Source organism: Psammomys obesus, unplaced genomic scaffold (genome assembly GCF_907164565.1).
Source record: "Psammomys obesus unplaced genomic scaffold, mPsaObe1.curated_primary_1811, whole genome shotgun sequence".
Lineage (NCBI taxonomy): Eukaryota > Metazoa > Chordata > Mammalia > Rodentia > Muridae > Psammomys > Psammomys obesus.
Window position 1 is genome coordinate 773,164 of NW_026596039.1, and position 15,038 is coordinate 788,201.

Sequence of the window (15,038 nt, forward strand, 5' to 3'; positions counted from 1 at the left end):
ACTATATAAATAAATAAATAAATAAATAGATAAATAAATAAATAAAGGGTCAAATATAAGATCTTTATATGAAACCTGAAGCTCAGCTGTTACAAGAAAACAAAGAAAACACTTCAAGGTTTTTTTTTGTTTTTTGGTTTTTTTTTTAAAGATTTATTTATTTATCATTTATACAATATCCTTGCCTGCATGCCAGAAGAAGGTGCCAGACCTCATTATAGATGGTTGTGAGCCACCATGTGGTTGCTGGGAATTGAACTCAGGACCTTTGGAAGAACAGTCAGTGCTCTTAACCTCTGAGCCATCTCTCCAGCCCCACTTCAAGGTTTTTAAAGACTTTCCCAAAGTACTCCAATAGCACAGGAGATAGTTCTGAATTAATTGACAACTGGGATTGCATGAGATTAAAAACTTCTACACAGCAAAAGAAACAATAGGTAGAGTGATGAACCTTGTAGAATGAGAGAAAATAATTACTAACCATGCATATGACAGAGGAGTACTACCTACTCTGTATAAAGAGCTAGAAAAATTAAACACTAAAAAGGAGGAATCTTCCAGTCAATAAAAAGACAAACAAACTGCAGCCAGCTCTCAAAAGAAAAAATGCAAAGGGCCAAGAATTATTTTTTTCAAATGCTTAACAGCCTTAGCTACCACGGAAATGCATATTAAAAAACTGCTTTGAGATTCCATCTAAACCCAGTCAGAACACTGGCAAGGATGAGAAGGGAAAGAACTGTTATATATTATTGGTAGAAACACAAACCGCTGCAGCCACTATGGAAAGCAGTTGGAAGCATCTCAAAAACTAAAAATAGAATTATCGTATGATCCAGCTCTAACATTCCTGTGTATACACACCAAAAGGAATCTAAATCAGCATATCACAAAGATAGTTGCACAGCCATTTTATTGCTGCACAGTATTTATAATAGCCAAGATAGGGGGCCCGCCTAAATGCTTATCAATGAATTAAGAAAATACATCATAGATATATTAAATGGAATTGTAGTCATCCACAAAGAGGAAAGAAATAATGTCATTTGCTCGTTGGCTAGAACTGGAGATCATCATGTTACATGAAAGAAATCAGACTCAGGTAAAATCAGACTCACACGATTATGAAAGTAGAAGGAGACTAAGAAAGAAGAAAAGGTCTAAAAGGGAGAGAGGAACGAGTAGATAATAAGAAATAAAATATCACATTTTTACTTAAGTTTTAAAGAAAGCAAAAATGAAGACAGCAAAGAGAGCGAAGCTAGCTAGCAAATGGGAGAAGGATAGGGAACAGGAGATGGTAGTGAGAGAAGGAAATTAAGAACAAGATATAATGAATATATAAAAATCTCATAATTAATTTAATTATGTTGCATGCTAACTAAAAAGTTATTTTTAATAAAAAATAGCAAAATATTCAGCAAGAAACAGAAAGCTAAAATAAAGCATGCTAATCTGGAAAGAAACAGTGGTAAACTGCACAGTCTAAAGATAAATGTGTTAGATGGTGAGAATGATAATATGGTAAGATTTTTTAAGAACATGTATATAAAAATAAAATTAAATTAAAAAAATAATATGTATCTAAATAAAATAAATATATCTATATGAAGTAACCAAGAGACAGCACAAAAACCAAATTCTTAATAATAACTAACCGTACTAACAAAGGGAGTTGTGGCCACTTGAAACTTCTTTATGCTCTGCAGCTCTAGTTTCTTAGTTTCTGTTTTATTAGTTTCTTAGTTTCTTAGTTTCTAGTTTCTAGTTTCTAGTTTATTTCTTTAGAGTATGTGAATAGAGGACTGAGGACAACCTGTGGAAGGTGGTTCTCTCTTTCTACCATATGGGTTCCAGATATCAGAGTCAGATCATCAGGCTTGGTGCCAAGTACCTTTACTGTTGAAATAACAATGTCCCAGCCAGATGCGCTGGCACATGCCTTTAGTCCTAGCACTCAAAAAACAGGGGTTGGAGGATCTTTGTGAGTTCAAGGCCAGCCTGGTCTAGAGAGTGAGTTCCAGGACAGCTAGGGCTACACAGAGAAAACCTGTCTTTAAAAAAAAAAAAAAAAAAAAAAAAAAAAAAAAAAAAATGAAGGAAGAGAGAAAGAGAAAAAAAGTGTCCCAAATCACAGTTGAAATACAGAGGTTAGAAGACAATCTATAGAAGCTGGTTCTCTCTCCTTTTACTATGTGGGTCCCTGAAATTGAACTCAGATCACTAGGCTTGGCAGAAAATGCTTTCTCCCACTGAGCTACTAGTCCCTAAAAATGTTGTTTATTTCATCTTTTTTAAAAAAATGAGTATTTATTTCATGAATTCAAGTGGTTTTTTTTTAAAGACTTACTCATTTTAATTTTATGTGTATAGGCATTTTACCTACATGTTAGCCATGTGTGTTCAGTGCCTGCAGAGGACAGAAGAGTGTCAGATTTTCTGAAACTCAAGTCACAGACAGCTATTAGCTACCATGGGATTCCTGGGAACTGAACCCGAGTCTTCTGAGTGAGCAGCCAGTGCTCTTATCTATAAACAAATCTCTCCAGCTTACTATTTTTTTTAAAGGGAAGTGTAATTAAGTACCTAAAATTCAAGCATATTATCCAGATTTAGCATCAACTCCTGCACAAACCTGCCTTACCTATAATTCTCTACATTCAGAGCTTTGCTGGAGGAAGTAGGTCACTGAGGTGAGCCTTGATGCTTTACAGCATGGCTGCATTTCCTACAGACTCTGCTTTTTTTTTTTTTTTTTTAATATTAGTTAGTTTGTTAACTTTGTATCCCTGCTGTATCCCGCTCCCTCTCTCCCTCCCAATCCCACTCTCCCACCCTCATTTCCCCCCTGCCCCTTTCCAAGTCCACTGATAAGGGAGATCCTCCCCCCTTCCATCTGATACTGGTTTATCAGGTATCTTCAGGACTGGGCTGCAAAGTCCTCCTCTGTGGCCTAGCAGAGCTGCTCCTCCTTACGGGGAGGTCGGAGGTCAAAGAGCCTGACATTGAGTTCATGTCAGAAACAGTCCCTGTTCCCCTTATTAGGGTACCCACTTGGATACTGAGCTACCAAGGGCTACATCTGAAAAGAGGCTCTAGGTTGCATCCATACATGGTCCTTGTTTGGAGAAAACAGTCTCATAAAAGACCCCTGTGCCCAGATATATGTGGTCCTTGTGGAACTCCTGTCCTCTCCAGGTCATATTAACTCCCCCCCCCCCTTTTTTTTTTTACTTTGATTCCCTGCACTCTGCCAAAGGTTTGGTTATGAGTCTTAAAATCTGCTTTGATACACTGCTAGGTAGAGTCTTTCAGAGGCCCTCTGTGGTAGGCTCCTGTCATGTTACTTGTTTGCTCCTACATCCAATGTCCATCCCATTTGTCTTTCTAAGTGAGGATTGATCATCATACCCTGGGTCCTCTTTCTTGTTTATCTTCTTTAGGTGTATAGATTTCAGTATGTTTATCCTATCTATAGGTCTATATAAGTGAGTATATACTATGTGTGTCTTTCTGCTTTTGGGACACTTCTCTCAGGATGATCTTTTCTAGGTCTCACCATTTGCCTGCAAATTTCATGATTTCCAAGTTTTTAATTGTTGTGTAGTATTCCATCGTGTAAAAGTACCACAATTTCTGTATCCATTCCTCAACTGAGGGACATCTGGGTTGTTCCCAGGTTCTGGCTATTACGAATAAAGCTGCTACAAACATGGTTGAGCAAATGTCCTTGCTGTGTACTTGAGACTCTTTTGGAAATATGCCCAGGAGTGGTATAGCTGGGTCTTGAGGAAGCGCTATTCCTAATTGTCTGAGAAAGTGCCAGATTGATTTCCAAAGTGGTTGTACAAGTTTGCATTCCCACCCATTCCCACCAGCAATGGAGGAGGGCTCCCCTTTCTCCACAACCTCTCCAGCATGTGTTGTCACTTGAGTTTTTGCCCTACCTGGTACTCAGCCAGACTCTGCTTTTTGAGCGCAGATACAATGTGACCAGCTAGCCTCCTGCTCCTGCACCTGCCCTCCTTACCTGATTCCATGTATTCTCAGCCACAATGGACTGCATGCTCTTGGAACTGAGAGCCAAAATGAACCCCTTCTCCCTTAAGTTCCTGCTGTCAAGGTATTCCTATCACAGCAACAGTGATATGACAACAATAATGAAGACACTAGCTGATGCTTATATTATTAAGTATATTCCGGATGTTAGATCATTTCATCCTTAAATATTTCAATGTCAGATGTGTTTTAAAAACCGAAAGCCCACCAAACAGAGTATCAGACACCCTTAATCCCAGCACTCCCAAGACAGAGGCAGGCAGATCTCTGTGACAGCCAGGGCTGTTACAAAAAGAAGCCTTGTCTCAGTGGCAAAAAACAAACAAATGAAACAAACAAGAAAAACAAAAAACAAACAAAAACCAATCAATGCCAGGTTTTGGAGAGACAGCTCAGTAAGAAGGAAGCGCTGGCTGCTCTTCTAGGGGACACTTGTTCAAGTCTGAGCACCCACAACAGCTCACAGCCCTCTGTAACTCAGGGTTTCTATTGCCTTCTTCTGGCCTCTGCGGGCACCACACACACATGCTGTATATATAGATACAGGCAAAATAACCAGTCACATGAAGTAATAAAATAAAAAGTTAGGAGGAAAAACCCTTAAAACCCCAACCTCAGTACTCTGCTTTTCTACAGCTTAAAGAAACAAAAACTGAAAAGTTCACTAACATTCAAAAATGACATTATGTTTGCCATTATTTACTAGAAAAAGTAAGGGAGTTATGTTTCAACAATTTCATTGGCTTCATAATGACACCTAGTGGATTAAAAGTGCAATAGAAATAGTAAGACCAGGAACCACCACTGTACTAGGGCTGCATGGGCAAACCTTCACAGGACCAATTAGTAACAACAGCCTTTAGGAAATCGGCCTTTTTTCAAGAAAAATGTAAAGGAATACAAACTTTAAAATTTCATCATACATAATCCTTAATTCCCTACCTCACCTCATTTCTCTGACATTTTCCTTTATAAACTACCAACTACAAAGGTTTCTTCACTTATTCTAGAACATACCATGCACTGAGCCTACACTTTTCACTGTTTCTATTTCAAAAAGTCTCTTGAATTTATCAATTCAGTTTAGTACACTAACTCAAAATAAACAGTTCAATTCTGTCTCTAGCATGAATTCTCTCTCTGTACTATTTCCTTAGAATTTTAAATTTTGGAATTTCTACAATACATTTTTGGTGAAACACATCAAATATATATCTGTTTCCTACTTACTAAATTTGAAGTATAAGAGACTACAGTATATGTCCCCGAAAATTAAACCTATGGAGGATTCTATTTCATATATTATTAGTACCCCCTACAATGCACAACAAATACAGTACTTACATGTTGCCTGATGTGTTCTAGCCAGGCACGGTGTGCTCTACAGAAAAAATCCTTATTACAATGAGATTTGTAGTTATAATCATTATGGTAAAGACTAGATTTGTCCTTCACTCTTCTATCTTTTATAATGTATCCAGTGTCTAGTTTAATAAATTCTTCACTTTTTTTTTTCTCTTCTTTCTTTTATTGGCAGAGTCTACTTGGCCCAAGTATGGGCTCAAAAGTATATATTACCATGTCTGGTTCCTATTTATAAACTTAAAATTACAATAACTATAAAAATGATTGCTACAAGTCACACAATGACCCTAAACAAAGAAAAACCTTTGGACCAAAAGAAATTTGAGAACAAGAGTTGAAGATAATGGCATGTCTCTTCTAAAGCTCTACTTATACATATAGCCCAACTAAATAATGATCAAATACTGTGGGAAATGGAGGAAATCTGAGATAATGTATAATGCTGACACAGACACAGCCATTTCAAGGACCCTGGCTTAATTAGGATTTTATTGCTGTGAAGAGACACCACGGCCACAACTCTTATAAAGGAAAACATTTAACTGGGCCTGGCTTAAAGTCAATTATCAACATGGCAGGAAGCATGGTGACATGTAGATAGACATGGTGCTACAGAGTTCTACATCTGGATCAGCAGTCATCAGGAAGTGACTGTCACCCTGGGCAAGGCTTGAGCAACTGAGACCTCAAAACCTGCCCCCAGTGACCCACTCCTCCAAGGCCACACCAACTCCAACAATGCCACACATTCTAATAATGCCACTCCCTATGGGCCTACAGAAGCCATTGTCTTCAAACCACCATTCTATTCCCTGGCCCCCATAGGCTTGAAGCCATACCATAATACAGAAATGTATTAAGCCCTACTTCAAAAGTTCACACTTTGACAGTCTCAGTTTGGACTGTTTAAAAGTCCAAAGTTCAAAGTCTCTTCTGAGATTTATGCAATCTAGTAACTGTACAACCTTGGAAAATAAAAATAAAAAGCAGATTACATACTTCCAACATATCATGGCACAACACATATATACATTGCCATTCCATAAGAATGTAAAGGGAGCACAGGGAGGAAATACTGAACCAAAGTAAGACCTAAAACCATCTGCGCAAACTCCAAACTCTGCATCTCCATGTCTGATGTCAAAGTGCTCTTCAGATCTCCAACACCTTTCAACTTTGTTGACTGCAACACACTTCTTTCTCTTGACCTGGTTTCACTCCTTGTGAGCAGCTTTCTTTGGCAGGAAAGACGACTCTGGCATCTCCAGCATCTTGGAGTCTCCAAGGCAATCCAAGCTTCACCTTCACAGCTTCATGTAAGGGTCTCTCTAGGACTCCTTGCAGGGAACACCCCTGACACATGCCTGGCCTCAGTAGTTTTCCTTAGTCGTAGGAGATTCCATAACCCCTTTCTTCTATCCTTGACTCTGAAGCTGGAACCACATGGCTGAAGATGCCTACCTCATTCAATTACATATTCATTAGCATTCAGTTTTTGATGATTTCCTTCACTACCTAAGCTTGCCTGGCCTGGAACTTGATCTGAAGACCAAGTTGGCCTTAATCTCAGAGATCTGCCTGCCTCTGCCTTTGTAGTGATGGGATTAAAGGCGTGCACCACCACACCAGGTCTGTTCTTTTCATGACTGAAGTTTAGCTGGGTGGAAGCTCACCCTGAGGTCACCACTCCCTTTATTACATTTAATTCCAGGCTTTTCTTTAATCCTTTTATTTTATTTTAATCCATTTATTTCCTTGAACACAGGATTTAGCTCCATTCCACTTCCTGGTGCCCCGTTTCTCCTTGAACTGTACATTTTATATTTTTCCTTGCTCAGCTTGTTCCTCTTCATTATATATCTTTATAAGAGTGAACATTAATAACCACATGATAGACTTAATACTAGTCTGTTTTGAGATTTCCTCTGCCAACAAAACTAATTTAAAACTCTTCAATTTAGCCTCAGGCAGATTTTTTGAACAATGGAAGAATGCAGCCACATTCTTCACCAAAATATCACAAGAACTGTTTCTAGGCCTCATGCAAATATTCTTCTCCTCTGAAACCTCTTGAGCCAGGACCCCACAGTTGAAATCACCCTCAGCGCCAGATATGCATCACCCAAATATTGTTCCCCTACAGAGGTTTCTCCTGAGATCAGCTAAACATGCCTCCTCAATCCAGCTGTATATCATAAGCCCTGCTTCCTTGATTCACCTGGATGCAATAACCTACCTTACCACTCAACTGCATATAATGAACATGCTGAGCTTCTGAGGTGCTGTAACTTCTCTATCAGAGAAGCCAGTCCACCTGATCCCAGCTTTTCTGTCCATGTGTCCCTATATATTTGTCCTGCTGCCTCAGGACTTGGAAAAGTACATTAACTCAGTGGGTAAAACAGCTTTTATTTTCATGTGATCATCATTTTCCACATTTTTTTCCTTCTCACTGTGCCTAAGTATGTGTTTTTAAATAGAATGAAGAACAACTCTTAAAGCAAAGGTAAGCTACACATCAACAAAAGCTCAGGTAACCAAAAGGAACTGACTGGATGGGAAAGATGATGCTACTAATAGTGCTTTAATGTTTAAGTATTAGATACATTTACAAAGGTCACTAAATTTTTTCCAGATATTCCAGATATGTTAAGAATTTACTATATTATTACCTGAAATATAGTACAGATAAACTTAGTTTGATAATTAGTTTAAAGGAGAAAAGAGAAACAAAAAATAATAAATGAAATACTCTTTAACTGTACTAGATCCCTTAGCAGCAAAGGTTAAGATCATTTCTATATGTAGCTACAAACTGACAACATATACAGAACAAATTTCAGTATAATTGGGAAATTCAGTGTTCTTTGGTTTAAGACACTTTCTAATAATTGTTTGTTTTGTTTTTCAAGACAGGATTTCTCTGTGTAGCCCTGGCTGTCCTAGACTCACTATGTAGACCAGGCCAGCCTCGAACTCAGAGATCCACCTGCCTCCACCTTCCAAGTGCTGGGATTATAGGCATGCACCACTGCACCTGGCTCATTTTAATACATTTTTAATTCTAGACTTTTGATAGCTTTCTTCAGACAGTTCTACAATGTTTTATCAAAAATGAGTGAATATAAAAGACATATTCATAAATAAGGAAGCTATAGTGGTTCATGTGTATAACCTCAGCACTTAGGTAGCAGAGGACTGTGGGTCTCAGGTCAGCCTAGGATACACAGCAAGACATTATCAACCAACCAGCCAATCAATTCATAAATAAGCACTTTTTGAAAAATAAAAATAAACACTATCATACTAGTCCCATTTTACTTTTAATAGAAAAAAAAATGGCAACAAAAAAATAAAGTTGGGGCTGGGACAATAGCTCAGCTGGTAAGGAGCTTGCTGTGCAACTGTGAATTCAGAAAACCGGAATTCAGATCCCCAAAACCTATGTAAAAGTCCAAATCCCAGTATATGGGAATCAGAGATAGGGAATGGGGCATCAGGTTCAGTGAGAAACCCTGCTTCAATATGGAAGGTGGAGAGTGATTGAGAAAGACAATTGGTCTTAACCTCAAAACTTACACATGAATGCAAAAGTGCATGTGTGCACACACCTACAAAAGGCCCATACATATACACCATACATACACACAAGAAAAAAGGTGAAATTCAATACATCAATTCCTAATCTCTATTTTATGCCCTAAATATATCATATCATGTCATATCATATTAAGTTAGAGGACTGAGGGGAAACATCACAAACATTAAATAAAATGTACCTGTACTTACAGCTTCAGCTTGTTGTTGAAACAACTGATTCTGATTCTCTCCATCTTCTGTTGCATCCCCAATCACCCCAGAAGTGGGAAACTCACAATTTCCAAGAGCAGCATTCCAATTGCTAGGGAAAACACTTGTCCTTTTAGGAGTTAAATGTCCCGAATCTAAACAGTGCATGGCTATAAAGCCTCCCTACACAAAGGAAAAATGAGGAAAAATCAGCCTCTACTCCATTCTAGCACAAATAATACCTCCTAGGAGCCAAGATTTTCAAATGGAGCAAGGGAGTAGGGGAAGGAGGCCTTAGCTGAGAGAGGAACTAACATTTACCCAGCATCTCCCATGTGTTAATAATTTAGGTAGACTATCTCACCTAGTTCTTATACAATCCTATAAGCTTAGGTATCATATTTTAGTGTAATAGCTAATTGTTGCCGTCAGCTTCTACTTCTGGAACCAACTAAAACCCATGCAGCTGGGCACACCTGTGAAGGATTTTCCTTGATTGGATGATTTTAGGTAGAAAGACCTACACTAATCTAGGTCACCTTCTGGTGGCAGCCCACATAAAAAGACATGAAGAAGAAAGCTTTTGGGTTCCCGCCTACTCGCTCTCATTCGCACTGGCAACTTCATCTATCATATTGCTGATGCATCCCTTCACTGGGATTAGAAGGAGCTCCTTTTAACACCTAAGAATCCTCTGGGACTCTAGAACCAGATTAAAACTGCGGAGTCCCATGGCCTGAAGACTACAGGATTCCTGGCCTTTTCATTAGAGATAGACTTTGTTGGACTACTCAGACCACAGCCTGCAAGCCATTCTTATAAATTCTCCATCTGTTCTGTTTCTTTATAAAGCCTTAATATGCATATCATGTATATATAACACATAGCATATAGAAATACATAAATTGTATATATGTATACAGTAACTTTTTGAGACAGGATGTTATTCTGTAACCCAGGTTGGAACTTGTGGCAATCCTCCTGCCTCAGCCTCCCAAGTACTGAGATTATAGGTATGAGCCACCATACTCAGCATTTGTCTATTTTATAGATAAGGAAACTATTATGCAATCAGAAAAGTTAAGTAATTAACCCAAGGTAACATAGCTAGAAGGTGGCAAAGATGGAATTCAAACTTACATCTGCATCCAAAATCCTGACATTCTCCTGAAGTATTTAGTGTGAGAAAAAAGTAAGTCAGAACAACACAGGAATAAAGTTTCTCTATATGAAAATTGACTGTGCTCAGTAGAAAGCTAGACTTTTAACAACAAAGAATCAAGAGAAGTGATCCTGTTCCCACCTCACAGCTTGTCTCAAGACACACATGCTTTCCATTCAAGCTACCATACTTCAGAACTTACTGCCTTGTAAGATTTCTGAAGTTGTTGCCTTTTCTTCAGCTTAACCTGCTGATTTACCCGCTGTCTGACTTGTCTCTGAAAATGTTTCAGAGATTCTTGCTTTCTTCGTTGCTGTTCTTTTATTTCCTCTTCAATTATGTATGCTGAGGTCTTTAAAGAGAAAAAACAGAAAATAGACTTAAATGTCACTGATTTTGGCCATGAGGAATGTAATGAATGCAGAAATGCTAGCACATAATTGTGAAGAACAGAAACTGAGTTCTATAATCTGGTCTCCAGAAGAGCAAGGAAATCACAGTTCGAAACCACTGATCTAAGTGTACCTAGTGAGTCCCAAGAACTCAAAGCACACCAGAAACAAAAAATCTATAATTTGTGAATATTCATATCAAATCTTAATGTTTTATTAAACTAAAACTAAAGATGACTTGATTAATTAACAAATGGATTTTGACCCATTTGTGTTTACAATTTCTTATATAAGCTGCAGATACACAATATCGCTCACAGTTCACCAGAAGCATTCCCAATGCCTTCACACTCAGAATTAGCCACCCCCTTTTTGGATGGAAGGAGACATGTCACTATTATAGCCCTAGCTAGTCTACAGCACACTACACAGTTGAAGCTGACCTCAAATTCCCACCTCCGTCTCCCAAGTGTCTTTCCACTCCATTTTTAAGTAAGCTTTCCTTTCACCCACCTAGTAAAGGCCTTAGTCTTCAAGACGATGCAGTATCCCAGTGCTTTCCTCACAGCAATTATGCTGTAGCACATTTCATTTTCATATGAATAAAATGTAGCATGTAGCACTTAGTAAGTCTCCTACTAGATTATAAATTCTGAGGGCAGGAAATGTTTAACACTCCTTTCTCTGGATAATTTATGTATGATGAAAGTAATGCTTAAATTATATAGAAATTAGTCTTCAAAAAATGACATACCTTAACCTAAATAAATCAAGTCTCTTGGTATTGATGTTATTGTGTAGTCTTTCCACACACTGAATTTTATCTATTGTTGTATAAACAACAGAATGAGGCAGAAATATTGGGCCATGAATTCCACAACAAGGTATTAAGCAACTTCTGCTGGAGCTCTAGAATGTTCACCATGCGGAAAGCCAATAACACAAAGAAGTCTGACTACTCTCAGACTCCCATGTAGAGGGAAGCATGGCTAGCCAACCCAGCTATATGGTAGGGAGCAATATCCAGGCAGCCCCCAAGTGTTCTAACCATCCTAGCCCAAATGCCACACAGGTGAAAAAGTCTTACTGGACATTACAGCCTACAAAGTACCAAGAACTTCAACAGCCAAGCCCACCAAGCTGTCCTGAATACATCCAGTTACGTAAGCCACTCAACTGAGGCCCAGGACACTGAAGCAGCAAGACGTGCTACACTCCTGACACACAATATCACCTGCTTTATGTCACTATATTCTGATATGGTTGGGGGGATGTTAACATGCAAAAGAAATCATATATAAGACCACAGTGACTTTTCATAATTTAATGACAAAAGAGAAATGAATTTCTGAAGCTATGAGGCTTTTTAAACCTTGAAATGTTACCTTCTTCTTTAGAACAGGCATGTCCTGAGAGAAGACAGCTTTACAAGTAACTATTTACCATATCTCTGATTGACAGCTGTGGCTGTTAATGCGGATGGATTCCTAGATTAAATATGTGTTAGTAACAGAGTTCTACCAGATGCTTTACCAAAATCCCTTTGACTGGAACTGATTACAAAATTATTTAAAAGGAGGAGACAATCTATACGTTTCAAGAGTTTAATATTCGGAATGAGTGAGAACTTAAACTATTTAAAACCACAAAAAAAGGTGTTAAGGTAACAACTTTTGAGCAGTTTGCTACTACTGACATTATAAAGGTGTCTTAGTAATTATACAGATGTACTAAAGAAGTGAGATTGCTCAGCAGGTAAAGGCTCTGATGAGCTGAGGGCCATCACCAAGAACCACATGGTGGAAGGAGAGAACCAATTTTGATTTCCACATGCTTTCTGACCTCCACACCATACATACACAAATAAACAGTTGGAATTAAAGTTTTTTAAAGTGTACTGAGTTAGTAATAAAAGAACTTTGTACCAATTCTTATTTATTGATTCCCATTTCACCCACCTTTTTCAGAGCTTTCCCCTCCTCCATTCCCTATTACTACAGAAATTTTGATGGTATGCTTCATGTCTAGATTGCTTTAATTTATTCTGATTTGTTCCCCTAAATCTAATCTCTCCCTAACCCTTAAAACTTTGTGGCAATTAATCTAATCAAAACAGCTTGATCATGGAACTTACCTATAAATCTTAAATAGTGAATAATGTCAATACTTTCCCCAAGACTTTCTATAGTTTCTCGTTCCCCCCAATTTTCAGATCCTGTCAGCTGCACCATCCTGGTACTAAGCCTTCCCCTCCAAACAATCTAACACACCCTTCTAATCACCACTTACTTACTTCCTCCTGTCCTTAATTCCCCTCCCTAGGACAATCACCTCATCTCTGCCTATCAAGACTCTTTCAAACTTCCCTGGGTTCACACCAGCCCAGTCATATCTTTCTTCCTTGATTGGGAGATTCTTAGCACCTAATCAAATGCTAATCAGATTTCCTCCTGAAAGGCAGCAAGGTAGGCATAAATCAATGAATATGGTATACTCCATTATTATTATTAACATTTATAATTGTGGTGAGTTGATATTGAGTTTTGTTTTGTTTGAGACAGGGTCTTACTATGACCAAGCCTCAAATTCAGAAATCTACCTGCCACTGCCGAGTGCTAATATAAAAGGCGTATGCCACCATATCTAGTCATTTGTAACTTTTTAATATTAATTTTTATCTTTTGTGTGACTGTTTTGCCTACATGTACATTTATGCATCACATGCTTACAGTGTCCTCAGGGACCAGAAGCTTTAGAGTCTCTGGAACTGAAGTTAAAAAACAGTTGTTAGTTACCACATAGGTGCTGGGAATTCTGGAAGAGCAGCCAGTTCTCTTAATTGCTGAGCCATCTCTCCAGCCCAAAATTCTTAAACTTTAGTGTGCGTGTGTGTGTGTGTGTGTAGACATGTGACTGTATGGTATGATCTCATGTGTGGAGCTCAGGACTTTTCAGGAGTTGGCTCTCTCCTTCTGCCTGGTTTTGAGGCAGGGTCTCTCTTTATCTCTGCTGCTTCACTCCAGGCTATCAGGCCTACAAGCTTCTCCTATCTCTGCCTCCCATCTCAATACAGGATTGTGGGGATTATACCACCCCACCCAGCTTGCACCTGGATTCCAGGAGTAGAACCTCAGTTCATCAGACTTGCAGAACAAGTATTTTCACCTAAGCCATCTCCCAGATCCTCCTATCATGTTTAAATGTCTTGTTTCTCCTCTACAATCAAGAACACTAAGAATATATTTTTTACCCATGTTTAGTACCTTATGTATACTAAGAACATTGCACATTTCCTATATTCCATAAATATCTACTATGTATCTATGTACATCAGGAAGTATTTAATTGAAAAACAAGGGGTGTGGAACATGGCTTGTTCCCTATGCATAATAAAATCTGAAAAAAGAGCTAAAGAGTAATCTGTTGAAATACCTGCAAAAATGTGTTAGTACGTGTAAACTTACAAAAAGGCATCCCTTCATCTGAAATTCTGCCTATCTGCATTTATTGCATTTCCATTCTTTCGCAGCCAACAGACCATTTTTTCTTCATTCATTCAACAAATACATCCTTAAAGATCTATTTTACCCCAAAACAGGACAGAAAACAGGACGTTCCCTGACCTCGTGGAATTTACAACTTTCTCAGAGTATCTGTCAGGATTAAGTTCTTTTATTTTCTTATTGCATTTTGCCTGGATCTTCATTTGAAAACTTATAAACTTTGAGCAACTAATTAACATTTAAAGGGTGACCAACTGCCATTCTTCTTATGTTACAGTCTCTGGAAGATGTACACAGTTCCTATGTCTAACACGGCAAACAATCATGTGTGTTAAGCAAACTAGTCTAGTGGCTGTATATATAGTAAGTAAGTAAATATTTGATTATGTCAACCAAAGATGAGGCAAGTTTTGGAAAATACATCATTATTGTATAATTCTAACTCAAGAATATAATCTGTAACAGCATCCTCCAGCTGTTCATCTTTAAGCACCCAAAATTAGAAAAGACGAATTAAAAAAAAAAAAAAGGTGGGCAGGGAATCACAGTATCTGGGTCAACTAACACTCACATGTGCTGGAATTTCCGAGCAATTTGGTTTAGCAGGTTCCACCCAAGCCCCAACTGGTATTATGGCCTGGTTCCTCTCTGCCAGCACTGCCAAAACGTCCTTGCTCTTCATGGGGTTTAAAGCCAGGGGCAATTTTGTGGGGTTCCGAGGCTTCTTGAGGGGCGCCATACCTCCTGGCATTGACTTCTGGTTAGGAG

General features: G+C 38.4%; 1 protein-coding gene across 5 annotated transcripts in view; it reads right to left on the minus strand.

Annotated features, from left to right (window-relative positions):
* Window positions 1–15,038, minus strand: part of Ccdc15 (coiled-coil domain containing 15) — a 75,912-nt gene that overhangs the window by 60,366 nt on the left and 508 nt on the right. For all 5 annotated transcript variants that reach the window (XM_055622090.1, XM_055622089.1, XM_055622092.1 and 2 more), the window contains exons 2-4: window positions 14,842–15,027; window positions 10,578–10,727; window positions 9,214–9,396 (exon numbers count right to left, since the gene is read on the minus strand). In XM_055622090.1, coding sequence (XP_055478065.1) covers window positions 9,214–9,396; window positions 10,578–10,727; window positions 14,842–15,021 — 513 coding nt within the window. In that variant the 5' untranslated portion in view covers window positions 15,022–15,027. The remainder of the gene's footprint in view (window positions 1–9,213; window positions 9,397–10,577; window positions 10,728–14,841; window positions 15,028–15,038) is intronic.